Raw genomic sequence first — 26,764 nt, forward strand, 5'->3', positions numbered from 1 at the left:
TGACCAATTTCGAGTCGACGATAACCAGTGCGTGAGCAGGGCGGGATATATACGGAGCGACGTCCGTGTATCGGGTGTCCGGTTTGCTGGGGTATTCGGCTCGGAGGCGAGTGACGCAGGCCTGTCTTCTGCCCTGATTGAAGGAAGGGTTCATGTGTTTGGGGATGGGAGACACGAAGATGTGAGCGCGAAGTGACGGAGGGATACGCTGGGGGGTGTCTAAAGGCAGACGAGTGGGGTAGCCTAGTTTATGCAGTACCGTGCGGCCAGTAGGAGTGAGGGCAAGGCTAGTGAGTTGCTGGACCCGCTGTGCTTCGATGAGCTCAGAAAGGGAATTGTGGACACCTAATTGCAGAAGCCGGCAGTAGGCGTGAAGGCAGGGAGGCCGAGGGCGATTTTGTATGATTTTCTGATAAGGGCGTCTAATTTGACATGTTCCTTTGGTTTGAGGTTGACATAAGGAGTACCATATGTAATGCGGCTGATCAGCAGGGCTCGAACAAGACTGCAGGTGTCTGATTCTTTTAGGCCATGGCGCTGGGTGCAGATTGTTCTGATGAGATGTGTGATCTGGGTGACTGTGACATGAAGTTGTGGGAGAATCGCCGCCGCAGAGCCATCTGCTTGGAACGTTACACCAAGTATACGGAGCGAGGGCACTTTGGGAACAGGCGTGGAATCGATCGTGACTGACGGGTCCGGAGTGGGGTTTGGAGGTCGGCCTCGGGTGCGGGCTCGAAGAACGAGGAGGGCGGATTTATGTGGTGCACATGTCAGACCACGCTGTTGCAGGTACCTGAGTGTGCAATCAACGGCTTGCTGAAGAATGTCTTGTTGATCTCCGGGGGATCCTGTGTTAGTCCAGAACGTGAGGTCATCCACAAAGAAAGCGTGCTGAAGGTTGGGGATGGCAGAAAGCTGGGCTGGGTGTTGAAGAAGGGCTATGTTAAAAAGGAATGGGGAGATTACAGAACCCTGTGGTGTTCCTTTCGGCCGAGTGTGGAAAGGGTCAGACTAGAGGGGGCTAATACGGAGCGTTGTGGTGCGGTTCTTGAGAAAGGCCCGGACGAAGTTGTATGTGGCCTCCTTGCAATTGGTTGCTTGGAGTCCTTGGAGTGTTGCTGCATGCGTGACATTATCAAATGCTCCTTGTACATCTAATGCAAGTATGGAACTGGGATGCGTTTTGCTTAAATTGTCGATGATTTGATCTTTAAGTTATAAAAGCACATCTTGGGTAGACAGGTGTGCTCAAAATCTAAAGATGGTATGAGGATAGAGGTCATTATACTACAGGAATGCCGTAAGTCGGGAGTGAACGAGGTGCTCGAACAGTTTACCCAGACATGATGTAAGGGAAATAGGGCGAAGGTTTTCAATGGAGATTGGTTTGGGCGGTTTCGGGATGAGTGTCATGTCGGCGTGGCGCCACTGAGGAGGAAGAGTTCCGGCTACCCAGTGCTTGTTGAACAGGGCAAGGCGGGAGTTGAAGGTGTCTTAATCGAGGTTTCGTAAGGTATTGTTGGTGATTCCATCTTTTCCAGGAGTGGTATTGCGCGTGATGAGGACGAGGGCCTGCTTCAATTCTTGAATCGAGAAGGGGGCATCAAGCGCAGGGTTTGGTGTACCCATGTAGTTGTTAGATGGAGGAGGTGGCGGGGTTTGCGGGGAAACAAAAAACTTCGTGCGTAGGTTGTCTAGAAGGCGGGCAGGGGGATGGGGATAGTTATGAATCACGCCTTCAATTTGGTGATACGTGGCCGTCTTGGACTGTTTTGAGCCCAGCAGATGTCTCAGAATACGCCATGCACGCTTGGTGCTAAGCGTACCCTGCAGGTTGTCGCAGAATGAGCGCCAATTTTGGGTTTGTAGCGTTCGAGCGTATTCCGCAGCACGCTGGGTGACTTCAGCGATGCTGCGCTTTATCGAGCGATTGTGCTTGCGCGTCTTCCAGCGGTTTACTAAGCCTCGTCGGGCTGCCCACAAATGTGCGAGATGGGCGTCCACAGAGGGATGTCTATTCTTCGAAGTCAGTGATGTCATCTGGCAGGGAGGTGGGATCCTTGCGGAACGAGGACCAATCGGTGAGAGTAGCGTGACCGATTTTACGCTTGAGAGAAAGGTGGCGAATAGTGAGCGCCAGAATGTGATGGTCACTCCCCAAAGTATCCGGTAGTCACTGCCTTTCGAGGTCCCTACTGAAAATATGGCAACGATATCCTTACGACATGCATGATATCATAAACATTTGAACGACATGTCTTCGACATCATAAAGATTTCAACGGTACGACGAAGGAGTTTTATGATTTGTCGTTGATATTATTATGACTTGAACGACACGTCGTTCTCCTGCAACATCGTTGTGGTCCGATATCGTAATGACTTCAACGACACGTCGTTGTCCTCAAACATCGTTACGGTACGATATCGCAATGACTTCAACAGCATGTCTTTGATATCGTCAAAACTTCTACGACCTATCGATATCCTCAAATATCGTAAAGGTCTGATATCGCAAACAGTCGAACGACATGTCGAAAAATATTGATGACCTGTTCTCGACAAAGATTTCAACCAGCAGTCATAGAAGTTGTGCAATGTCTCCAAGGTATTTTTACGTGTGACGTATTGGACAAATCAGCCTGGCATGCCCTGCGGTTTGTGCAACATATCACGGACAATGGATGTTATAAAACTTCCTCCATATCACAAAACATCTACGACTTGCCGTTGAAGTATGCATGCAAATTAAGTGCAGCATGCAACACACATCATGCGAAATATTGTACAAAAAAAAAACAACATGGAGCAAGCATACAGCAGCCGTTTCGCACTTGGGGATGGCAGTACGATTGATTTAACCATAGCTGAACATGTAAACCTGGAAAATTTTGCTTACAGCTATTGGGTAACTGCATGCACCATGTAATTGTTCGTAAATCAAAAACAAACTGACAGGCCAAAAATCACTTTATTATAGCAATCATCTAATCTTAATGGGCAACACCTCCAAAATATGTACAAGGCGGAGTCAACAAGCAATTTTTTTTTTCATTTACAATCAAAGCATTCAAAATAACAAGCAACTGCACTTGTTGCTTTTAACGCTAGCCCACCCTAAGGACACAGATATGTCAATGCACTGCAGGTACGACTCGTCTTTTTTTGCTTCTGTACTAGAAAAGTGACTCACAACCATCTGCATGCTGTTGCTTTATCCCATCAACACTTTTATTGTGGCTCATTCTAACTGACCGAACTCTTTCTTCCAAATAATAAGACACCAAGCTTCTGCCTCGTAAGCACTGGAGGCATGCACGCTTCCTTAAAGAAAGATGGTTGATTGTGAAGATTTATCCCATACAAACTGAATCAAAGTCCAAACTTGACAAAGTACTGACGCAAAATTGTGTTACATTTTTTTTCATTACTATGGGTGCCTGTCAGCCCACTAATAATAGAATGAAGCATTAGACGGTCGATAAAAATGTAGGTAATTATTTACAGCCTTGTTTATTCATGTCAGTTTCAGTTTTGATGAAACAAATGCCGAGGTGGCCACCATGTATGACAGGAGGGAGATCAGGACATTGCTGTTCTCATTGCAACACGGCTGGTCTTTACGCACAAACTACAGCGAGTGATTCTGACAGGTTAGGCAAGGCAGAGCTGCACGTGCCAACAGCAGCCAATGCTTTGGCTACGTCACGGGAGCCCTGACTTCAGCAGTTTGGGGCCTGGCACATGGCGAGGTACTCAACGTGTCGTGCTGGTGCCGATATCAAAAGGGTATCCATTCTGAGCTTTCTTGCGCATGCAAAAATTAAAATTTACGATCTCTGATACTGAACGGTTGGCATTTAAAATTCCTGGGAAATATCTTCATACCCGCCGTGGTGGCTCAGTGGCTAAGGCGTTGCGCTGCTGAGCACGGGGTCGCGGGTTCGATTCCCGGCCGCAGCGGCCGCTTTTCTGATGGAGGCGAAAAGCAAAAACGCCCGTGTGTTCGACATTTCGGCGCACGTTAAAGATCCCCAGGTGGTCAAAATTAATGCGGAGCCCTTCACTACGGCGCGCCTCATCGCCTGCGTTGCGTCGGTGCGTTAAACCCTACAATCAATCAATCAAATATCTTCATATACCGTATTTTAACAATTCTAAGCCCCCCCCCACCCCCCCGATTCTAAGCCCCCACCCTACTTCCAAAGAAGAAAAAAGGAAAAGTTTGCAAGAGAACACCCCCTTTTCTACGAGGAAGTGCGCCGTGCTCAGGCTATAGATTTATACAGCTCAGGCCTTCAACAGTGCTTTTTTGATGTTGTTAGCCTTTCACTGCATTTGAGTCAGTTAAAAGAAATGTTTGACTGAACAAAAGATTAACACGCTGTGGGATACTGAGAGCAGCGGCTCGAGCGGTGCTACTCACTCGAGTGGTATCTAAAGTGACTGAATATCAGTCGTAAACGTTAAGTTCATGGTCTGTGCCTACTTTTTTTAATATTTGCTAATTAAAGAATTATTCCTTGCGCCGGTCTCATTTAGCTACTGCCGCGAAAAGTGAAGCACCCCCCCCCCCCCTCTGACTTTGGGCATTGCGGTATTGGAAAAAAAAGGGTGCTTAGAATCGAGTAAATACGGTCCGAAGGAAGCTTTTTACATAGCTCAGCTTTGCAGTTTTGTGTCAGTACTCTTTGAAAGCACAAAAAATCTAATCCCCTTTCTTAAAGAAAGACGGCTAAACAAGTAGATTTCTTTATGCGAACTCGAATTAAAGTCAAAACTCAAAGTTAACGAAGTACTGACAAAATTTTTGTGGTGCATTTTTGCCTTGCGGAACTCATTTAGTCCCGTTCAATTAAATTTGGCAACGTGCTCACATAACACTTGTGCTCAGACGACACGTTCATCAGCAGACAGGGAGTGGCTATTTTGCAGGGTGTGAGCACAACACAAGTGTCCCTAGGAGAAAAAGAGCACTCCTTGATGTGGGGAGGAAAATCCTCTTCTTCATCGGTGACTAGTTTTTGGCACACAAGCAGCACCACACCAGCATCATCGGCATGCTCTCGAACATGAAGAATATGTTGGACGACAAAAAAAAGCCCCTCAAAGGTCTTAATAGAAGAGCTGTCACTTTTTTTTTGCTTTTTTCTACTGCCTGCTGTGGATAATTGTTCCCTGAAATGCCATTCTCAAAAATTCGTTCACAATTTTGCCCTCATACGTTAAGAAATGTGCAATGGCATCTTTTTGCTGTGAATTCAGGCATGCATCCATTGGTTTTCCGAATAGGCGTATGTTATCAACTGTTGTAACCTTTTTGGTTAGAGCATTTCCCAGTTGTTGCTCGCAGAAGAACTGCACATTGAGCCTAGAGGTGACGAATGAAGAATAGCCTCTAGCTCCTGCTGAACAACAACTCTTTCCACAATTTCATAAGGAGCCCCTTTTGCTGCCTTCACCATTTTTGTTATTCTTCCATTGCCCGTCTCAACGGGAAAGGCGGAGCAAGCCCATAGCGGACCTAAATTTTCTACACAGTTGCCGAGATGCAACAACTGGTGCACGTTAAACGTCATGAAACATTCTCCGTACAATCCTTCGGCTCTTGCCACGAACACTTGAAGCAGGTGCCCTGGAAGAACAATACATACACATAGCTATAGATTATAAGCTTAAACGCGATCCAAAATTTCATGAAAAGGAGGGTCATAAGTGATGCAATTCCTTTATTTTTGATAGCTGTGACAAATTCCTAGCAACAGATTCCTATTTTAAATGCAAAGTTATTTGATGTCTTCGAGACTGCAATGGTTTGTTTCAGCCACCATCTAGTGTCATCACATACTCGTTCAACTTATTCCAGCGAGAAGTCGCTGCAGACATTAGGCTCATATATCGGGTTCTTGCCTCGGATTCGTGTGTGTTTTGCCTCCCATTATTTCACTGTTGCTGTTTTTGTGAATTGCGTTAAGGCCACAAAATTTTTCTAAGTGCTATGAATGCTGCAATCTCACATAACTGATTAGGTAGTTAGGTTGGAATCAGCCAATATTGCAAGTTTAATAAGTTCCATTATAGGTGCCCAAGGTGATAATGAGTCAGAGTCCTCTCAATATGCAATTTATTGTAAAACTCGCGTGAGTTCAATTATGAAGAAGGGCAATCTTTTTAGTGCGTCGAAGCTGTGGTATTTTAATGCCCCTCTAAATTTGCGTGCCAAGGCTGTTCAGGAAATATTCATACATTTGTTTTTACCTAGCATTTGAGGTGGCTCAATAATGTGATGGTGTTTCTAAACTTCAGCTCAAGCATTTTTTTTCTCACTTTCTCCCTTCCTTTCTTCCCCATGACTATAAATTGGGGTCAGGCTGGGTATGCAAGCCTCATTTGTATGGGCAGTTCTGCCTTTCATGGCCCTTTATGCCTGGTTGTACCTATCCTGAGTATGGATAAAAGTACACAGTATTAGTACTATTATTTGCTGCTTTCATGTTATTTTTCTAGTCTGCATTACTTATGACGGGTTCCTTAAATTAATCCAGCTGAAGTTAGGTGAAAAACAACAAGAACTTACTTGCATGTTGGAGTTGTCTTGGGGAAATTTCAGCGAGTAGTAGGGTGTACACTGCTTCCACTAGCAGGGCTGCATGCTTCCAGTAGCGGTCTCGTAGCACTCCAAGCAGTGTTGGCAGGGAGAAGAAAAGAAGCCAGTTTCTCCACTCGCTGGCTTTTCAGAAACTCCTCTCATGCAATGACCGAGGCAAGCGTGTAAAACTGTGTTGTGGGCAAATGCTCAGGAGGCGCCTGTCCAACTTGTCGACTGTAGAAGGAGCACCTGCATGCGCAAAAAAGAAATTTCTCAATTGAAGCTTTCATTCATATAATTTACAAGTTTTATGACGGCTGTCACTTTCCAAGGGCAGAGGGACAAAGCAATGAGGGAGACAAAACAGAGTACGCTGACCCCCACCCAGAAGGTTTAGTTAAAAACCAAAAAAATAAATATGCATACATCAGCAAAAAAAACACACACGCACATACATACACACACACACACACAAAAGGCAACACAGAATAACTTAGGGAATGTGATATTGTGGTGATTACGAATCACAGTACCTTCCTTTTCAAGTAGCTATCCTAATGGGACACGTTCAAATGAAGTTTTTTTTTTTTTGGTAATTGGTAATGCATGAATTTTGCAAGCAGATTGTTCACGGTATCATTAAATATTTTCACCACTTCAAGCCGAGCAGAACACCCCCATGTCATGCAATGAATGGCCAGATTGGTTCATTTTCCTGTTTCATTCATAGTTCCTTAGTTTTTACCCGCCACGGTGGCTCAGTTGCTAAGGCAATGCGCTGCTGAGCACAAGGACGCGGTTTCGATTCTCGGCCGCGGCGGCCACTTTTCTGGTGGAGGCAAAAAGCAAAAACGCCCATGTGTATGAGATTTCGGCACACGTTATAGATCCCCAGGCGGACAAAATTAATCCGGAGACCTCCACTACGGTGCGCCTCATCACCTGAGTTGCGTTGGCGCATTAAACCTCACAATCAATCAACCAATCAATCAATCTGTTCCTTAGTTTACTTGGAACCATATGACTTCACAACACTGATTTTGCTGCATACTTATTTTACAAAGCTGTGAACAAAATCTCGAGAGCTAGCTTTCCTGGCAGTAATTTTGAGTAAGACTCACCAATGTAAAAGAGGTTCTTAGAGGCTGATGAGTCCTTCTTTTTCTTCGAGGTCGATGAGTTCTTCTTTTTCTTCAAGGTTGATGAGTTCTTTTTCTTTGATGCGGATGAGCTCTTCTTCGAGACTTCCTTAGTTGTTGGACTTGTTGGAGAGTCCATCCAAAACCCCGCCAGCTGTCGGGTGACACCCAAGAGGACACAGTGCATGTAGTCGACAGCTTGGCCTCGGACGATGTCGAAGTTCTTGAGGTTGATTAGGGGTGAAAGTCCATTCATGCCGTTCACTGCAACACCAAGCTCTGCAGCAAGTTTCATGTCCCGAAACACACCAGCTGGTGTTCTTTCAACTTCTCTATCCGTCCGCCGATAACGCAAGGCACCTGCAATGATTGGTCTGGGATGAGCTCATAAATCTCTCTTGTAGTTCCCAATATTACGCTTAGCAACAAGACTCGTTTCTAGCCAACACCTGTGCATAACGTCAGCAACTGGCTGTGTTGTCCTTTGTTGCACAAGCCCTAGCATATTTTGCCCATATTTATGCATGCCTTATAACTGAGCTGTCAAGGCCATCCACACAATTTGTGATGCTAAATGCCACGCAAACCTATACGCCTTAGTCATGATATTCAGCATGTGGCACAAATTTTGCACGTTTTAAGTTGAAAAGTACAGTGTACGTTCACTCCAATCAGCTTCAGTTATTAATAACTTCCATTTTCTGAAGCTGAACTACGTACAGTAAAAGCTCGTTAATTCGAACTTCAATAACTTGAATTTATGGATAATGCGAACTGTATGATTTCGTGCGGCCAAGCTCACATAGAAGCCTATGTATAAAAAGGCCAGTTAATTCGAATGCAAGTATTCAAACTGCGAGGCCCTGACCCGGCAGCTTGGTGTGGGTACGGCCACACAAATGCACATCCTGTCTACACACAATGCTGGGTCACCTCCAGAATGTGAAAAATGTCAAAAAACCTCCAGTAGTGAAAAACAAATAGAAAAGTAAAATTGGGCAAAATAAATTAAAATCCCCATGGCGGGTGTTTTCGAGGATGTAATGTTTGCGGACTACATTGGTGTGAACATGGGTGCAATGCTGTGTGGGGCGGTGACAGATGAGATCATTTATCTGTAAAATGCAAAACTTGTCAGCAAAGAGACGGGAGGCAAAACTATAGTTTTGAAGAAGGTGTAGAGGTGGCCTTCCACCACTTTTGCTTGATAAAGCAAAAGGAGCTGGCTGTCGCCTAAATCATATGCTCTTTTAAAGCATTGAATCCTTGGTATGCCCTACGGCTTCACATTCACTGTGTACTGTTAACTTTAGTTAGTTCGAGCTTTCATTAATTCCAAATGACACAGCATCCCCTAGCAGTTTGAATTAACAAGCGTTTACTGTACTTGAAAAGGGGTCTACAACTTGTTGTCCATGCTCTCTTCATTAAAGGTACAGGTGCCGTCAGAAGTAAGTGGAGCACGGGAGCTGTGGCCGAACCGCATAGGAGCGCTGTGTAGCTGCACCGGCGGTAAACTATACGAGCAGAACACGCATGCGTGCCTGCCGACGCAGATAGCCCCTCTATGAATCTCAACCCACTTCTTTTAATGCGGCTTCGATCGTTGTTCGTGGCATACTGGCCTCATCGTTGGTGCTGATAGCAGACCCACCTAAAAATATTAGAAAAGAAAAATTGTCACAGTATATCTCTGCGATTGCAACGCTTCTTTAGCAGCTCACGTGCACTGAAAGCTTGTGTGAGCGACGCTGGCAGATACCGCCTCCGCTATTAGCGCCATCGCCGAGACCAGTATGCTGTGAATAATACTAGAAGCCACGTTAAAATAAGTGGGTTGAGAAGTACAGATGGGCTATCAGCGTTGGATGGCGCGCATGTGCGTTCTGCTCCTCCCGTTTGCCTCCGGTTAAGCTACACGGCGCTCCTATGCGGTTCGGCCACAGTTCCCATGCTCCAATTACTTTTGACAGCACCTGTACATAAATGTCTAGAAACCATCTTTCATGCATGTTGTACTAGGGCAGCAAAACAATCAGTTTTACTTGCACGCAGCTGGTCATACCTGCAAGTTTTTCCCCACATGTAAGGCACCAGGGGCAGCCAAAGTGTCCGTTGTACCGTGTTTGATTGCACACTTCAGCACGTGCCGGGGCATCCACCGAGCAGCATATGGCATGGATGCTCGACGTCACAGTCTGCGTTCCCACCGTCCACACGATCTGCCCAATTCCCTGAACCGCACTGACAAACTTTTCCAGGAAGACACACATGTCAGGGTGCGTGGGCCCAAACCATAGTCCAGCTAGGACAGTGTTTTGTTGGCGTAGTCTTGGTGGAAGTTCGTTAATGACAAATTGAATTGGCCATACAGATGTTTTCGAAGATTTGTACACAGGGCTGCCGTCTGTGTTGAAGGTTAGAGTAAGGTCTCCAGCTGAAATATTAGAACTGCTTCTGAGGCTCTTGTAAACGGCAGCAGATGTAATGTCGCTGATTGCGGGCTCATTCAGTGTGGAATTCATCAACGCCATCTTAATAAAGAGCTCCTCCTTGCACCTGTTGATGACTTGACGTATTTGCCGCTTTAAATCCATGATGCTAAAGAAGCAGCCCATTGCCTTTAGCGCAGACAGTTGGAAATCTTTCTCGCAACTTTCGCATCGCGCGCTACCAGGTCCGCACTCCTTAACGCAACTGCCACAAACGTTGCAATAGTAGTGGTGCTTTACATAACGGTCAATCTGGGAGCTCCACATCTTCCTCAGCAAGTACTTGCTCCGGGGCAAGACGTTGCCCCTGAACCCGAACAGCGCGTTAATCAGACGCAGTAAGCCGTCGACAGTGTCCCACGGCAGCCCATGGGCAACAACAAACGCCAATATCATGACGATCGCTGCTGCCTTCGTTGTAGTGGAGCCGGGCAGGGTTTCATCACCGTACTCGTCCAGGACTGCTTTGAGGGCTTCGTGCGTGTCTTCCGGCGGCACGGGCGCAGAGTTTTCTTCGCTTCCCTCTATGCCTTCGGAACAGTAAAAGAAGTTCTCTTCCATGTTTACATCCTCCTCGGAACTCGTTGCGCAAGACGGGGCGTCGGCTGCGATGCTTGATGTACCAGGAGTGGCCGATGAGTCGCTGGTTCCTGATGTTTCGGCTTCACTTTGATGTCTTTCTTCCCGTCGATGCCACCGTGTCGCCGAAGGTACGCGAAATTCGCTTGATTCGTAGAGGTAACATTTGCGCTTTTTAGTTTGCTGCTGCATAGCCCCCACCGATTCAGCCAGCGCAGGCCGATTGAGCAAACAAACAAAGATGCAACAAAGCCGCGCAGCGCCTGCACAGCGCAACCCAGCAGTACGGCGCGGATGGTGGCTGCAAGGAGGATCCAAAGGAATTCGGCGTGAGCATAGAAAGAAAACGCAACAAGCAGAAACAGCCGAAAGGGCGACGCATCGGCTCCGCCCCCTCCAGCGCGAGCAGTTTCGCTTTTGCTTCCCAGAACTGCTCCGAACTGCTCTGAGCAGGTGACTACACTAGTGCAATTGGTGTACAATTAGTGCACTTACAAAGCGTGTCTAGTGTACCAGGTGTGAATAAAAAAACAAATAATATAGTTATTTGCACTAATACAACAAGTGTAGTATTATTTTTATAATTTTATAAATAAAAATATTATAATAATAACTTTTTTTTAAATAAAGACGCTACACTCGGTGTACCCTGTGCAGGTTCACAAATATCCATGATTACAACAGCGCAAGGGGCAGGACGAGAAAGGCTGACAAAGACGGGACTCGCCCAGCTTTGCACTCAGGCTCGCGACGTTGCCCTTTGTGTTGCTCCCCAACATTCCAATCCTCCCTGTTCGGGGACATTCCTCTTGATCCGGGTTTGCTCAGGCAGGGACAAGACAAGTCTGCGCCTGCCTTGTCTCCGTGACCATTCCATCGGCCATTCCACCGTGTGCGCATTCCATCGAAGGGTGTTAAGTTGTGTAGTCTGCTGATTTTTAACATTGTTGTGTAATTTCCACCACGCAAGTATGCCACCTACTTACGCGTACGTGGAGTACAAAGACGGTGGTAGGGCGATCGTCGCCGTCTCTTTGATTAAGGATTTTGAGCCAGCGACTTTGGAGGATACCGCCCAAAACAAGAGGGTGTACTGGCGCTCGGAAGTGCGTCAAGAGGAGGGCTTCTACCCTGGCGACATTGTTTTACTTGGCCGTAAGTACATATTGCATGAATTTGTACTTGAAAGTGTCTAGAGAAAATGGTATAGCTGTTACCAGCTGGCTTTTGGTTATAAATTCCCAAATGGGCGCAGTTGGTCCAATATGGAACCTGCTACCTTTTTTACTAGGATGGGGTTTCAGTACTTAATTCTACAGTTGCAGGTGCGCGCCGTTTACAAATGCTGCTGGGTTTGCACTTAGTGGAGCTCTTGTATTACAAGTCCCGGCCTGGCCGCCGACTTCGCTCTACGCACCGAGCATCGGCAAGTTGTAACGGATAGCTTAGTGTTCGAAAAGGCGTTACGCATGAGGACGATGGGCAAGGATGGTAGGATGGAAGAGAGAAAAATGGAAACGGAGACCAGGCTGGGTGAGAAACCGCCACAGCCACTGAGGGTTCGTTTTTTAGTATTGGGCATATTCGTTGATAGTTTGCGTTAAAAGTTGCTATAATTTTTGGCGCAAAAAAACTGTCTTGAATGAACGACCCGAGTATTTTGTCTTCATGGACCCATCAGTGCGAAATTGATGCAGGAAACATCACAGAAGCACTGTGAAATAGTGTGAAATTTTTTGACTGGCCAATTTCGCAGTTCGTAAATTTCTATAAAAATTAGCCTTTGTTTCCCTTTTCTCTGTATAGTAAACAAAGCTGACCTCGTCACAAGAATGAGAAAGGGGCACAAGCCTGTCCCGGATGCAATTTTTGACGCGGTCCCTTCCATCAGCGGTTCCAGCCACACCAAGACATCGGCCGAGGTGAATACAGTGGGGCTTGCATAACCTTGAAATCATTTATAACTAATACATGGGGTCTGTTCAATTCACCTGCACCACGTGAACCAGTTGAAGTGGTGCAGCACTCTGCCATTCCTTTCAATGGTCCGGCTCGCAGCACCTGAGCTGTGCTGCTCGATACACTGGTGGTGCTGACGGGTGCAGGACAAATTCATGGCTTTGCCTGCACTCCCTGTTGAGGTGCAGAAACAGATGAAAGAACTGCAAATCTGGTTGTCAACTGGCTTTGCACCTCTGTAAACTGGTCCAGGAGGTGCAGGGTGAAGCGAGCGGACCCATGGTTTGCCTTGTGTGACCTCGGCTTCTTTTTTCTGCCTACCAGGGTGCCCCAACAGCAAAAGAGAAAAAAAAAACAAAAAGGCATCCGCAAAAAAACACATGACCAAGCGGATCTTGTCGCAAAAGCGCAAGGCCACCCTGCCTGAGTCGGAGGACGAAAGGGACTCGGACGATGATGACGAGTTGGTGCCAAAAAAACTCTTGCGGTTGGCAAAGAACCGTGTAGGCGAGCTGGAGGCGAAGCTACAGCTTTCTGAGAGGAGGCGGCTGGAGGCGGAGCAGAAGGCTGGAGGAATTCCTTGAGGAAAGGACGTCCTTGTGCACCCAACTGAGTTAGTTCAATTCTTTTGTTGACCTTTTATAAGTAAGCACTTACATGTGTTGCAGATGGCAGTACCGCTGCGCATGGCATTGCAAGCCTTTAGAATCCATTTGACAACACAAGGTCCTTGTGCATTGCGCATGCTTAAAGAAGTACTGACCCAAAATTTTTGTGTTTCGTTTTTTTCGCGGCTATAGGTGCCTACGAGCCCACTAATCGCAGAATGGTACATTACCGTAAAATACCGATCAAGCGCCCCCACCCATGCAAGCGCCCCCCCTCTCATTATCCGAGTATTTTGAGTTTTCACACATTATTGAAGAAGTGCCCCTCCTCCCCCCCTCTCCCAACCACCGTTGATGGCCCAAACCAATGAAACTGCCCAGGGACACTTCTGACTATGTCTTGGCTAAACCAGATTTTAATTCGAGAACATAGGGTAGCCGTTAATTCTGTACACGCTTGCCATTTTGTTGTCATCTGACATAGCCGAATGTGGTTGTGACTGTGACAACGGTGGTTCGTGACAAGCATTCGTAACGAAAGCTGGAGGACACTTGAAAATTTCTGAGAGGCACCTAGGCCATTTAGCTCTACCGTGAACGCCCTCCAAACACATCACGAGTACACCTTGTTCAACATCTCAGAAATGGACAGATGATGGCAAGAGGCAAGAATGGATTCTCTGGCTAAAAGGACCAACAACGCGGTTGGCAGGAACACCGTGTAAATTGCTAACACTGGTTGTGCCAAGAGGGGCTTCATACACTGCTTCTTTACTAAAAATGTTTCTCCTTAGTGAACTACATTATTTTTTTTTCTTTTTCAAGGGGAGGGGGGAGGTAAGGTTGGCCAAAATTTACACACTGCCATTTTGAATTGTGGGGCAGTTCCAAACAAGGGCCCCCTCCCCAAAATTCCGTGAACTATCTGCACTTTCAGGGGGGCGGTTGCTCAGTATTTTACGGTAGATTATCGAACGCAGTAGAAATAATTACTTGCAGCTCCATTCATCCTTGTCAGTTTCGGTTTCGGTGAAGCGAACACCAAAGCAGCCTCCAAGACAGGAAGGCACATTTCACGTCACTGTTCTCTTTGCACCACAGCCGATGCCGGTCTGGGCACACACTCACGCGCCAGACTGCCCCGACCGGCCGTAGTCGTAGGCGACGTGAGTCCCAAAAACTGTGGTGTGATACACAAGGCGGAAAAGCACGCTGCAACAGCACCGCGGCTGCCTCGATACGTCACGGGAGCTCTGACGTCGGCCGTTTGTGTCGAAGTGCAGATGATCTCAGTTGCGCGGAAAAGCTTTCTCGTGCACGCAAGGATTAAAATTCATTTAAGATGTGTTCCACTGAATGGTTACTTTACAACTTCCAAGGGGGTGTCTCCATACACAAAGGAAGCGTTCTGCACAGTGATCTGAGCTTTGAAATTTCATGTCAGTACTCCTTTAGGGCATATTGCATAGCTTTTGCATATTGCATAGCTATTGCATAGGCTGAGGCGTATAGCAAACCTCCACTGGGGCACCTTATTTGCATTTCTCGAAATAAACATTTTTATCCCAAAACATGGAAGAGGGTGATGGTTTTAAACTGCTTATGTTTTGAGCTAATGTCGTTGGTCAATAAGAAGTTTTTTAAACCGTTTTCATTTATGACATTCTATTGTTGCTATGGAATTAACCGTAATGTTGGTTTAGGCGGCTACTTTTCAATTCTTTTTGTCGGTGCATCCACATTACTAAGAGTGGAATAAATGGCACGGCCATATATTAAACAGCCCGTAGTAGTTTGAATTGTGACGTTTCACATGCCTGTGGCATAAATATTTATAGATTGGAAGTTATCAGCAATATATTACCTGATCTTTGGGGCAGCAAAAGCCCATGTACAAGCATGGCAAGCATGGCAGCTGAACTCATTTTACAAGTGAAAGTGATGGGCTTCTTGCCCAATAATGTGACATGTCGGAGTGATATGCAGGCACCTTGGCGGCCAGTGTGAACCAGGCACTGCTGGCATTGAAGGGAGCAGCAACGCCAGCTTTGCATTTTGAGGTGTGTAAATTTAAAAATGCTTTGTTTTACTTTTTGCATGTTTTTAGGATGGTACGGTCGCTTTCATTTCTTAAAAGTTAAAGGTCCTCACAACTGTTTTGCATGGAAAAAAAAGTATGTTGTACCGTAACATTTCGAACTTCCCCCACCTTTGTAAGGCCCCCTTCACTCTAAGCCTCAAGATTCATCGCACCTGAACCGGCCTGCGACGGCTGGCTGGTTTATTACCTCGCCCAGTCCAGTTCAATCATAGCAGCCCAATAGCCGAATCTCTAGGTGCCATTTCTCATTTTTCTTTTCGTGGACTCGGTTTCTTTTGGCGACAACATGCGCTCGATATTTTTGCTAAGCTGTGGGCCTCTACCCGAGGATACTGTGGCGTGGTCCTTCAGGGGCTGTGGTATAAGCAACGCACTGGTTGGCTCGGAGGAAGGCGACCGGCGTGGTCAACTAGCAGAGCTGGGGTGCCAGGATACCGGGCCAGACTTTAAGCGGACTTGTCCGAACTTTTCTTTTGATGGTTTTGCAAGCGATGACTAACATTCTTTGGCAAAATTTTAGGTGCATGTGCATTCTGTTTATTCTTCCCGGCAGGGGATCTACGTCACCGCCATCTTGAATTTTGTTGTCATTTTTGGATAGTGCCCCCTCCCCACTTTGCCCTTTGCCAGTTATCTCCACTTGCCTACAGGGAGGCATTTGCTCAAAATTTTCACGTAATAAAAATGTGTAATTGCTTGATTACAGTACATGCACACGGCAGGAGTACCTAAGCAGCTAAGCAGTTCTTTTGGGCTGTGTATATGAAGGCATAAATGGCGAGTTGAGTGCCTGAGACACTTTGCTTCCATCTCATTGCCAAAGGGCTTTCTAAACTTTCCACTTCAGAAGCTTTGCTTTGTAACCTGCTTTATGCTTTGAAATGGGTTTGGTATGTCTCCTACGTGTTGTGCCACTGCTAGTTTACGCCACCCTGCGATGGGAGAGTCTGTGACAATAGTGAATTTCTCTACCTTTTTTTTTAATTCGATTAATCTGTAGTGAACTGGAGGGGACAAGCTCCCCCTCTCTGGTGCTAAGTTTTTTTGCATTGTGGAATGCCTTCTACATGCTATGGATTACTTCTGAAGAAGGGATTTTTCTGCTATGGGCAAAGACGTTGGACACCAGCTTTTTAGCAAATGGGGTGTTTAAAGCTTTCACCTGAAAAAATCTATCACACTGCAAAAAAAAAAAAAAAAACACTTGGAAGAGTCGAAACTGCTTTTTCCGGCAGATAAATGTCGTACATGCTGAAAGCCGCAATGATGGCAGGACGTAGCCACTCAAGTTAAAACATAAAACTTTGATATCCAAACAAATAGCTTGTTCCATTCCTCCTGTTTTTGTTCCTGGTGTTTTTGTTTGGCTACGCACGACGTAGGAGCAGCTGCCCTTGCTCTGTACTTGCTCCATGTTTCAAGCGTATTTGAAATACAGAATTTTCAAAATGGTGTTACTTGCATACAATCTGCTTAAATGATTAAGAGCTTTTTAAGAGTCATGCCTAGGATATTTTTAATGTGCAAGCGAGAATTCTTTCTTTTTTCTTTTTGGTGGAATGGGATATTGGTGAATTGCATTTTATCATTAAAGTGTGTGAACTGATACTTCATTTTGTGTTCACATCTTCAATCATCTTCCAGCCCTTGCCAGAAGAAGCCCCTCCAAAGCCGGAAACCAGTCACATCTCGTGCAGCCCGGTGCAGCCAGGACCAGGTTGCGCTACCTCTTCTGACCAGAATCAGCAGCCAACTACGATATTGATGGCTGCCCAAGTGGAGCTGTCCATGCAAGTAAGGAATGTCTTATTTACATTTTAAAAGTTTGTGAAATGGTGTACTCCTGTACTCCTATATGAAACATACCGTGGCACACAGTATACAGAAGATTATCAATAGCCTTGTGTCATTTTTAGAGGCTAATAACATGAATTAACTATGAGCTTGTCAGAATAACAGACCTCGGGGATACTAATAACCGTTGTGATAAAATGGGCAGAATTGTGCGAAAGGAACATCATGAGCCACCCTTCGGCTTCTTAACAACTCGCGCATTATATTGAAGAGAGAATCCAAACGGTCAAAATGGGAAGAGAGAGTAGACAATTGGCTCAACAGATTGGCCACCACTCCGCACCAGTCCTTCACTACAATAAGAGATTGCCTTGGTATCTGTGCAGTGGCAAATTGTAGCTGGTTAAGTTGCATTTTCAGAAACTGGGGCACAGTTGAAAAAGCCCCTATCAATGGCAGGTGGTGTATAAATGTGGCTTGGTTTATCGTTAGACACTGTCAGTGGACATAGTAGGAGCAAAAAAACAAAAAATAACATGTTTGAGTACTATCAAAGTTCTTCCTTGGATTTGAATATGGGGATGGTAGTCTGTGCAAAATATTTTTAACCCTTTCTCTGTCGGGTGTTTCTGGCTGTGACGCACCACCAGTGTCGGCTTGGTTTCTGGAATATCGGGGAAGCAGCATAGTGATTTATTTGACTATGATAGTGTCTCGAACGTAACGCGTGAAAAGGAGAGTGTGTGGGTAAGAAATCGCCTGTCTTTCAGATATTTTCAGTTTGCTGTGCAGGAGAATGATTGCTCTTGTTTGCAGTCGCACTCATGGAGGGAGCACTTTCAGCAGCCCACAAATGTGCAGAACTGACGCGTTGCAAAATTATGATGGCAGATAGAGATAAAAAGAGGATACAACATTGATACAACCACCTCACTTGCCGCTGACAGCGACAATTGAGGGCACGGCGAGCGAGCAAAAGCCGCAATTGAGTCATGTTTCGGTATATTGGAGAGGCAGCGGTGCACTGGAAAAACCTGGCGCAACGTAGCAGATGCGGGAACAGACTAATAATAAAAAAAACGTAGGAACCCATTACGGATTGCACAACAGCCCTCGCACGTGTGCCGCTTGGTCACTCATCCAGACAGTACAGCGGACGGAGCGACCAAGCCCTCCCTGCAACAGAGGGTGGATGCGGTCGCTCCATGCTCTTCGATATATGGTGAGAGAGTTAGCGACAGAAAATGCGAGCTACTAGAAAGATTCGACAGATGGCGCGAACAATCCAGGCGCACCAGCTGTGCGTTATGGCGCGAATTCTTGAACACACAATAGAGAATGTACTGGTACGTCAGTGACACTGCAGAGGGGAAATGTGAAAACGTACCAGTGTGTCAGTGACAGTGAAAGGGTTAAACTGTAAATTAAAATTAAAATTTAAAAAGAGACCAGAATGATTTGGGACCTTTGCAATTGTTTAGCAAGAGGTGTCTTGCTTACAAAGGACATTCAGTATTGAACAAATTGAGATTCGTGTTTCGTGTTACTGCATTTCAGCCAGAGGAGGTGCCACCAGCCACTGCAACATCTCATCTTGAGGCTGCACCAGCCACTGAGCCACTCCATCCGGAGAACACTGAGGAACTTTTTGTAGTCAGCAATGGAAAGGCAAGCTGTTTGGCCCCAAATATGATTTATTCTGAATATTTCGTACTCTTCTAATTTTGCGTGGACAGCATTTTTTAAATGGGTGCTCTTACAAATGCCTGTGGATGTTTTGTATTCTTGCAAAGTTCAGTTGTGTGGCAAACTAATTTTTCTAAAAGATTTTGTTTAACATCAATAAAGTGTAAATATATTTATAAAAAATTATAGGATATAAAATCTTTTTGAACGGTGCACGGCTACAGTCATGTAGGTTAGCTAGCACAATAAAGTGTTACAGGTGCGGCTAAAGTTCTCATTGTTTAATTAGAAATCAACCAGCACAATGCACCAGTAGAGGACTGTGTTAACTGTTGAAGTGACGGAACACTACCTTATTTTTGGTGCTTTACTTGCTCTAATAATCGCGTCATTGTTAATTAGCTAACTGTAGTGTCTTAAACTAGACCTGTTGCATAATCATTAGTAAAAGTTCATCTAGTTTACCCTTGAGACATGCTGAAATGAAGTAAGCTGTACCAGAGTCCTTTAATGCTTCTCTGGTCATGAAACTCCTAGCCAAGTTTCGTACGTGGACAAAGGCTACCGTGAGGGGCGCCACCGCACATCGGAGGGCATCGGGCGGCCGCCGCTACTCTGCAGCCAGACCGGCAGGCAGGAATGCAGTAGCAGCATGCCCGTTCGCACCGAATTTTTTCGCCACTCACAAAATGACAAGTCCATTTGAGCAGCCCACGACACGTAAACCGAAAGTGCACTGCTGATAAGGCGGCGAGCATCTGTTTTATCTTACTCCGTGGTCTGTTCCCGGCCAAACGGGCTCTGACCAACGCCCCTGGCTGCCCTCCGATCAACACCAGCGCGCGGCGCGGCTGCGTACGAAGCTCTCCCATAGCGTGATGTCGAAGTTTCATGACCAGAAAGAAATTGAAGGACTGAGGTTGTACCAATGCATATGAAGCACACAATCATAGTATTGTCCAGTAAATTCATTTCAGTGATAAAGCTCACTGCTCAGATAATTAAGTGGTTTTGTGCGTTGTGTGGCAAGCTAGTCAAAATTGCCATTTCCTTTCTTGAAAGGCAGATTTCTGAAATTCATGCTGTATACAGTTAAACCTCGATGTAACAAACTTCAGTGAAACGAAACCCTGGAAGTATCGAACCACAGAATTTTTTGTAACTTCAAGTGTATGCACACCATGTATTCTCACCCCCTGTGTAACGAAGTCCCGTTTGCCGAAATTTTAATGTAACGAAGTTTCATCGAGAACTAGGCACAAAATTTTAGTTCTAGAAGTAAATTTCAGGAGACGCAAGGGCCGAAACGGGGTCTCAATAAAATGCGAGCGGCAACACTGGCCGCCCAATGCCGCGGATGCAGCGAGCCACGGAGTCCCTGAGCAAGCTCCTCACATGCAAACTGCGTGGCGTGCATACACAGCTGGTGCACTGTTTCTGTTTCTGACGAAGCTTAATCGCCTACGTGGGCATCATCATGAACCACATGGGGCGTTTTCTGCACGGACACCACCTGCGTGATGCAGTCAGCTGCAGCGACGACCGCTTCTAACCACTCGCTGAAACGCAACTCGAGGGGCATGTGAGAAAAAAAGCTTATAACGGGGATGACATTTTCACTGTAAAACTTCACGAGCCCCGCTTACGAAAGCACTCGTCAAATATCCTCTGCGGTAATAAGCCTAATCATCTCTAGCGGGGCCGCAGGCACCACATTCCGCTGCTTTGCCCTTCGTTTGAGTTCGCTCATGCTTGTTGGATTCCATCGTTCCAGCAAGCATTTGTGAATTTTTAAGAGCCTTGCGCACTCATTTTTTTTCACTCTGCCTCGGCCAGAAAGCGACTCGAATTGCGCAGATTTTTTGGGGGTGACGGCTGCGCGCGGCAGTGGGAAGAACCTGACCAGTTTCACCAATGGGAAGGTGTGCACTCTATGGCGGTAACGTCGAAGCGCTCGGGGATGCCAGCTGGCCCCGCCAGAGACGATTTGGCTTACCACCGCGGAGGATATTTCATGGCTGCTTTCCTAACCGGCGAGGAGACGTATTGGAGTGAAAATTTCGCCCATGTTATCCGCTTTTTTTCTCGCATGTCCCTAGTTTGCTTCTGGAGTGGCGTTTCAGCGAGCGGTTAGAAGCATCGCATGGGTGGTCTCCGCGGCTGCGTCAGCGCGCCTGTGGCTTGCAGGGCGCATTTTTGCGTGCAGAAAACGCCCCATGTGGTTCACGCTGATGCCGGCGTAAACGATTAAGCTCCAACAGAAACAGAAACAGTGTGCCAGCCGTGTATGCGGGCCACGTTTTCGTTTGCAGGAAATGCTTCACGCCATGAACACTTCATTATAACCACGAATTCAATGTAGTGAAATTTCGATGTAACGAAGTAAATTACGAATGTTACCGAATTCGTTACATCGAGGTTTAAATGTAGTTCAGGTCACTGATAGGCCATCGTTCCTTTGAAATTTCTTGAAAAGTTTGTTGTAGGAAACAGAAGCTACTTAGGTAATTATATATTTTTTGGCATTAATTTATCACCCGTTGACAGAAATTGCAGAATTCATTTAACCCTGCATGAAGGACTGAACTTCTTGATTGTGGAATTTGGCAAACCGTTAATTAAAATTTTCCTAACCACCTCACAAGCATTCAGGCCTCTATAATAATTGTTCAAGGGACCCTGCAGCACTTACCATCGACTACTCGACATCTATTTTGGGGTAAGCTGGAGTCTCAGCAGTCTCCTCCCGCAAGAATTATAAAAATTGTTCGCTATCACCAAAACTACATGCAATGAGAAATCGCGCATAATCGTTACCTCTCAACTCAACCGTGGACCGACAACGTGACGAAAGCTGCGCGCTCTCTCCTGGAGAGGGGGCCAGCTTGCGGCGTTCTCTTCGGTAGCCTTCGATAGATTACAGGCTGAGGAGTTTTCGTTTTTTGTCTGCAACGTGGAGGGTCTATTTCTAGTTTGGTGCATCAAAAAAGCAGGCATTGCTGCCTGCTCGAAAGCGCGTTCATGCTGGTAGGGTGTTTCTGAAGCAATAAATAATTGTTGTGGAGTGGTCTGGTTGACAGGAAAGTATTGATTGAAATTCTGCGTGCACTCAAAAGACAAAAGAAACGTCAAAACCGTTCATACAGGTTCCGGCATAAAAGAGGTTGCTGGACAGCTCTGACAACGGTGGATTGTCACGTGAATTGCTAGAAATAAGCCACGAAGTTGAGCAGCAAAAACCAATAGGACAGCCACCGCACAAATGACGTCACATCGGCTGTGCAGTGGTGCATAATGAGGGAAATTCAAAACCGCGCGGTTGGTTTTTTCGCACCTTTTACAGCTATTTGCATGCTCACCGCTTCACGTGCACGTGTATTATTTGGCTCAGGCATTCCTGGCAATGCAATCTAAACATTGCGGAGGTTTATTGCACTGATCAAAGAACATTGCAGGGTCCCTTGTTAATGTTGATGGTAATTGCTCATGCAAAACATTGTCTTTTTTTCTTTCTTTTTTCCCCCCACTCAGGTTCCAGTTGCCCCTGGTTCGTCCATCAGTTCTGACCGGTGGGAGTGGCTCAACAAATCCAAAACTGACAGGCTGTTTGTGCGGGACACCGTTCGAACGCTCTGGAAACCAGAGGCACTAAAAGACAGGAGTGTGACCGGGAAGCCCTGCATGGCCAAACTGAAGGCAGGTGCCCAAGGGAAGAGAGAGCTGACGCCTGAAAAACTTGGTGCCGTCCGAAGTGAGTCTGTTGGCTTAAATTACAAGCACGCATCCATACAAGCTTCAAGTGAATTCTTATAGGTTGTCGATGTATTTTTGTCTGCTGTAACATGTTCACCGAGTACATCATCTAGCGTGATTGGTTTAGGAGCGGAGTTCTGTAGGCCGGCCCACTTAAGATATTACAGTGAATCACATAAGGCTTTGCTAAAAACTTTAGTAAATCCAGAAGCCACTACAACTTAGTTCCTAAAAAGCTTTTATAAACAGCACAAACAGTGGGGGATGTTATTGGTGATCGCTAGTCTTCAGGACCTGCGTTACACAACTGAGACAGGTGCTTGAGACGGAAGTAGTAGGCGGACATGAACATTTACAGAGGCAGCACGAGATAATCAGAATGGCATGAAAAGGGGTAAAGAGTAGCCCCATTTGACCATGGAAAGTATTCACAGGTGGTACAACTAGCTCAGCATGTATGTAATATCGCTTGATTAATGGGCCAGCCACGCACACAAAAAGGTTCACGTGCACCCTCTAAACACACGTTCTCTGCTCCCTTTCTTTTCCCATTTTGTGCAGGTGCCTATGGTTACTTCGTCAAACACCACCAAAGTGAAGCTCCCACAGAGAAGCGCCTAAAGGCATTCAATGGATATGTTGCAAACCTGCTGCGGGACCTGAAATAAAAGGGAAAAAGCAGCAGCTTCCAGTACTCTTTTGCGTATACAACTGGGCAAAGATCTAAGCACATGCGCAGCACAATATCAACACCTGCACGTTGAACGCTTGTATGACACGCACACATCAAATACATATTGTCGCTCACCCCAGGGAAATCTGTACGATAAACTTGAACGACATCGCTTGCAACGATCCGACCTTGTATGATCCAACGTATACGATGAGCTACGACGATGAGCTTCTACGATATCTCTATGATATCGTTGAAGCCTATGATATCATTCACCTTACGATCCCATAATCTCGTATACGAGTTATCGTTCATATATCGTTTGATTTTTTTCAGTAGGGGTAAGGGGCATTTTGAGCGAAAGTCAGGTCCGGGTTGGTGTGGCGTGACACACTGTTTCCTATACGGGTCGGGAGGGCTAAGTCGTTACACAGGGTGAATGAAAGCAGTGAAGGAAAGCAGTGCCTTTCCTTGTGGCTTGGTTATAACCCCATGAGTGGTGGGGGCATTGAAATCCCAAAGCAGAAGACGAGGGTTAGAGCCGGCTTTTTGTGTAGTTGTCAGGAGGAGGGGGCCAATATCCTTAAGCGGGTGTTGCGGAGGACTGTACACGTTGAGGATAAAGAGGCTGTGTTGACCCGGGTGAGTTGGGAGAATCACGACAAAAGTGTGGTTAATGGATGAAGGGATATCATGCAGCTGCACCGTGACCCTCTTAGAGACGAACACTGCTGTGCGATGAGAGGGATCCTGGGTGAAACATTCGAAGCCACGAAGCGTTGGGGTTGGTGTATCGATTTCCTGGAGAGCAAATGGCATATGTAGTGACATATGTACTTTGGCATATGTAGTGACCGAGCTCGGCTTTTTTGATGTTATATGGCCAGCAGTTCCGTTGATAGACGTTAATCGCGGAGGGATCAGTCATCATCGGACGGGAGGGGGGTGGCGGCGGCTATCTGGGCATCGGGATGCTGGGATATCTTCGGCTTCTTTGGTTGAGGAGTCCTGTCACCTTCGAGGGCGTCAAGGCGTTGCAGAATAGCCTGGGTAAGGTTGTATGGGATAGCCTGTTCTAGGGCGGTAACGCGCTGTGTGAGGGAGTCAGTGAGCCGAAGGAGAGTCTGGGTAGTGTCGGTAATGGTTTTGTTGAGAGCAGCGAAGGCATCGGTGATCTGTTTTTCGACAAGCGGCATGATTTGTGTACGAATCTTGTCGTCAATGAGGGCGTGGGCTGGTACGTCAGAAAGAGAGGGTGCGGGTGGGGGTAGGCAGGAAGTCTCTGGGGGAATTAGCGTTTTTAGGGCTTGTTGGGAAAGGTGATTAGCGTTTTCGAGAGCTTCAATACGCTTCAGCATAGCGGCGCTTTGCTCTTTTATTTCGGCTAGAAGTTGTTCTATTGCGGGGGAGGGGTGGGGGCAGGGGAAGTGTGGTTTGAGAAGCTGGTGCAGGTCGCGTGGGGAAAGGAGGGAAGGAGTGAGCAGCAGGGGAGCGCGAGACAACAGCTGACCAGCTCACCTGTCGGGGGTCGACGTACGGTGCTGGAGTTCGTCCGTAGTGGGTAGGGAGAGGCTTGAAGACTGGGGGTGCAGGTATGAGTCTCAGGAAAAATACCATACAGGCTGAGACAGACAGAGAGTTGGAGAGGTATTTTTGCATTTAGCACCCAAAGAAAAAAAATGGTTTCAAAATGCGAGTGTTTTTAATTTGCGATTCTGCCTTATTTTATTTCTTTTGCCCTTGGTCCTGTGAATTATTTTACCACATAAAAGTTTCTATTGGGTATACAGAACGGAACGAAGAGTACTTGTTTCCTTTATAAATGTTCTTCAAGCACTTTTATTTCGAATTACATCACCTATGTTGCGTTTTATCTCGGGCTTAGGGGCTTGTCACAAACTCGACCGTACGACGTCTAAAAGTACCGTATAAATTTTAAATTTTATTGTACAGCGCATAATTCTTCTTACACTCGTCCGATTCATTCAGTTCGGTTCTATTCGCCCCGAGACAAGGCTGGAACTTTCGCGAACGAAGAGGCGGTAACACGATCACCCGCCGGCTCGCCGGCAAGAAAATACAAAAATAAAACGTCCGCCGCTCCGGTTTCGTCGAAACTTCCAGTACTTTCGAGGAGGTGCGTGTGGCCTTGCCAGTGCTAAAGAGCGTCGATGATTCTAGAAGGGAGAAGAGTGAAGTTATTCGCTGACGGCGGCGGGCGCGTTGTGTGTTGTGCTCTCCCTCTCCGCGCCGGCACGGTTATAAAAAGAGGAGCCACGCCTAATCAAGCCAGCTACGTTTGGAAGTCGTGATTCACAACGGCACCTGCCAGTTTGTGCGTCATACCATCGGCGACCCACGCCCTGGAGGACTCCAACGTACTCCCGGGCCTCGAATCACAGTGATCGTCTCGGGCGGCCTGGCCTACAATGAAGCCACGCTTCCCAGGTAGCCGAATCGCCTCCGACAGCGGTGCATCGTCCGGCACGGTCGGTGAATTTGCTGGGACTCTGTCTCTCATTAGCATCGAACTGTTCGTTTTGTTTTTAGTTAACTTCTCCGATTCGTAACATTGATTTGTTAACGCTCCTGTTTGTATCATTTTGTCTAATTTTGGACTGTTTCTTGTATTTGAATTCCATCTAAGTTGTGTGTCATTATCGATCCGTTACCTCGTGCTTGTGTTTGAAACTTGCCTGTCTAAATATAAGTCTTTGTGCTGTTTTTCGTTCAGGGCTCTTGCTCATTCTTGCCGCTCTGGTCGGCGAAAGCCGCACATCAGACGGCCACCCCCTTTGTCACCTGTGCCCTGTGGATTCGGTGGGGTTTGTTGGCTCTCTTGAGTCGACTGCCCATATCTTCTGACGGTGCACCCTAATTTAAGGAAACGGAGGACAATTTCTGGCGTCCGCGACAGGATGTCTGATGTGAGCGGTGTGGAGGAGAAAGAGCCCGGAACGTTTTTGCCATAGGTTGCTAGTGCCTTTATAAGCGGGTACTCTTGTTCACTTTCTCGGCGTAGATATACCTAGCTAGAGGCTAGAGTATTGTGGCTAGATTGCGATACATTTGAAATCATGGATTTAGAAAAAATTGTAACGTTGGGCTGCCAACTGGGCCTGTCAGGGGCCGAACTACGAAAGTGGGTAGCTCAGAAAGAAAAAGAAGGAAACGAGAAAGCTGAGAGAGCGAGACAGGCAGCACGAGAAGAGGCGGAGAGGGCTGAAATAGAAAGAGAGAAAGAATTTCAGAAGCAAATTCAGTTGGAGCGAGAGAAAGCGGAGCGAGAAGAGAAAGGCCGCAAGGCAGAGGCAGAAAGGGAGCGAGCGAAAGCGGAGCGGGAGGAGAAAGCACGCAAAGCTGAACTCGAGGTTCGAAAAAGGCGACTC

The 26,764-nt window shown here is 46.5% G+C and overlaps 1 protein-coding gene and 1 long non-coding RNA gene across 2 annotated transcripts; both read left to right on the forward strand.

Moving 5' to 3' along the window:
* Positions 1-11,689: 11,689 nt before the first annotated feature.
* Positions 11,690-23,572, forward strand: LOC144160745 (uncharacterized). The gene is made up of 5 exons (XM_077691929.1): positions 11,690-11,956; positions 12,608-12,723; positions 13,085-13,096; positions 22,481-22,700; positions 23,264-23,572. The coding sequence occupies exons 1-5, from the start codon at positions 11,773-11,775 to the stop codon at positions 23,368-23,370; spliced, it is 639 nt and encodes a 212-aa protein (XP_077548055.1). The 5' UTR covers positions 11,690-11,772; the 3' UTR covers positions 23,371-23,572.
* Positions 13,314-20,120, forward strand: LOC144160974 (uncharacterized). Its single transcript, XR_013320457.1, has 4 exons — positions 13,314-13,373; positions 15,355-15,428; positions 17,114-17,263; positions 18,821-20,120. It is a non-coding gene; the product is annotated as an uncharacterized LOC144160974 (long non-coding RNA).
* Positions 23,573-26,764: the final 3,192 nt, after the last annotated feature.

Source organism: Haemaphysalis longicornis, unplaced genomic scaffold, assembly GCF_048455015.1.
Source record: "Haemaphysalis longicornis isolate Haplotype H1 unplaced genomic scaffold, Haemaphysalis longicornis Haplotype H1 scaffold_11, whole genome shotgun sequence".
Taxonomy (NCBI): domain Eukaryota; kingdom Metazoa; phylum Arthropoda; class Arachnida; order Ixodida; family Ixodidae; genus Haemaphysalis; species Haemaphysalis longicornis.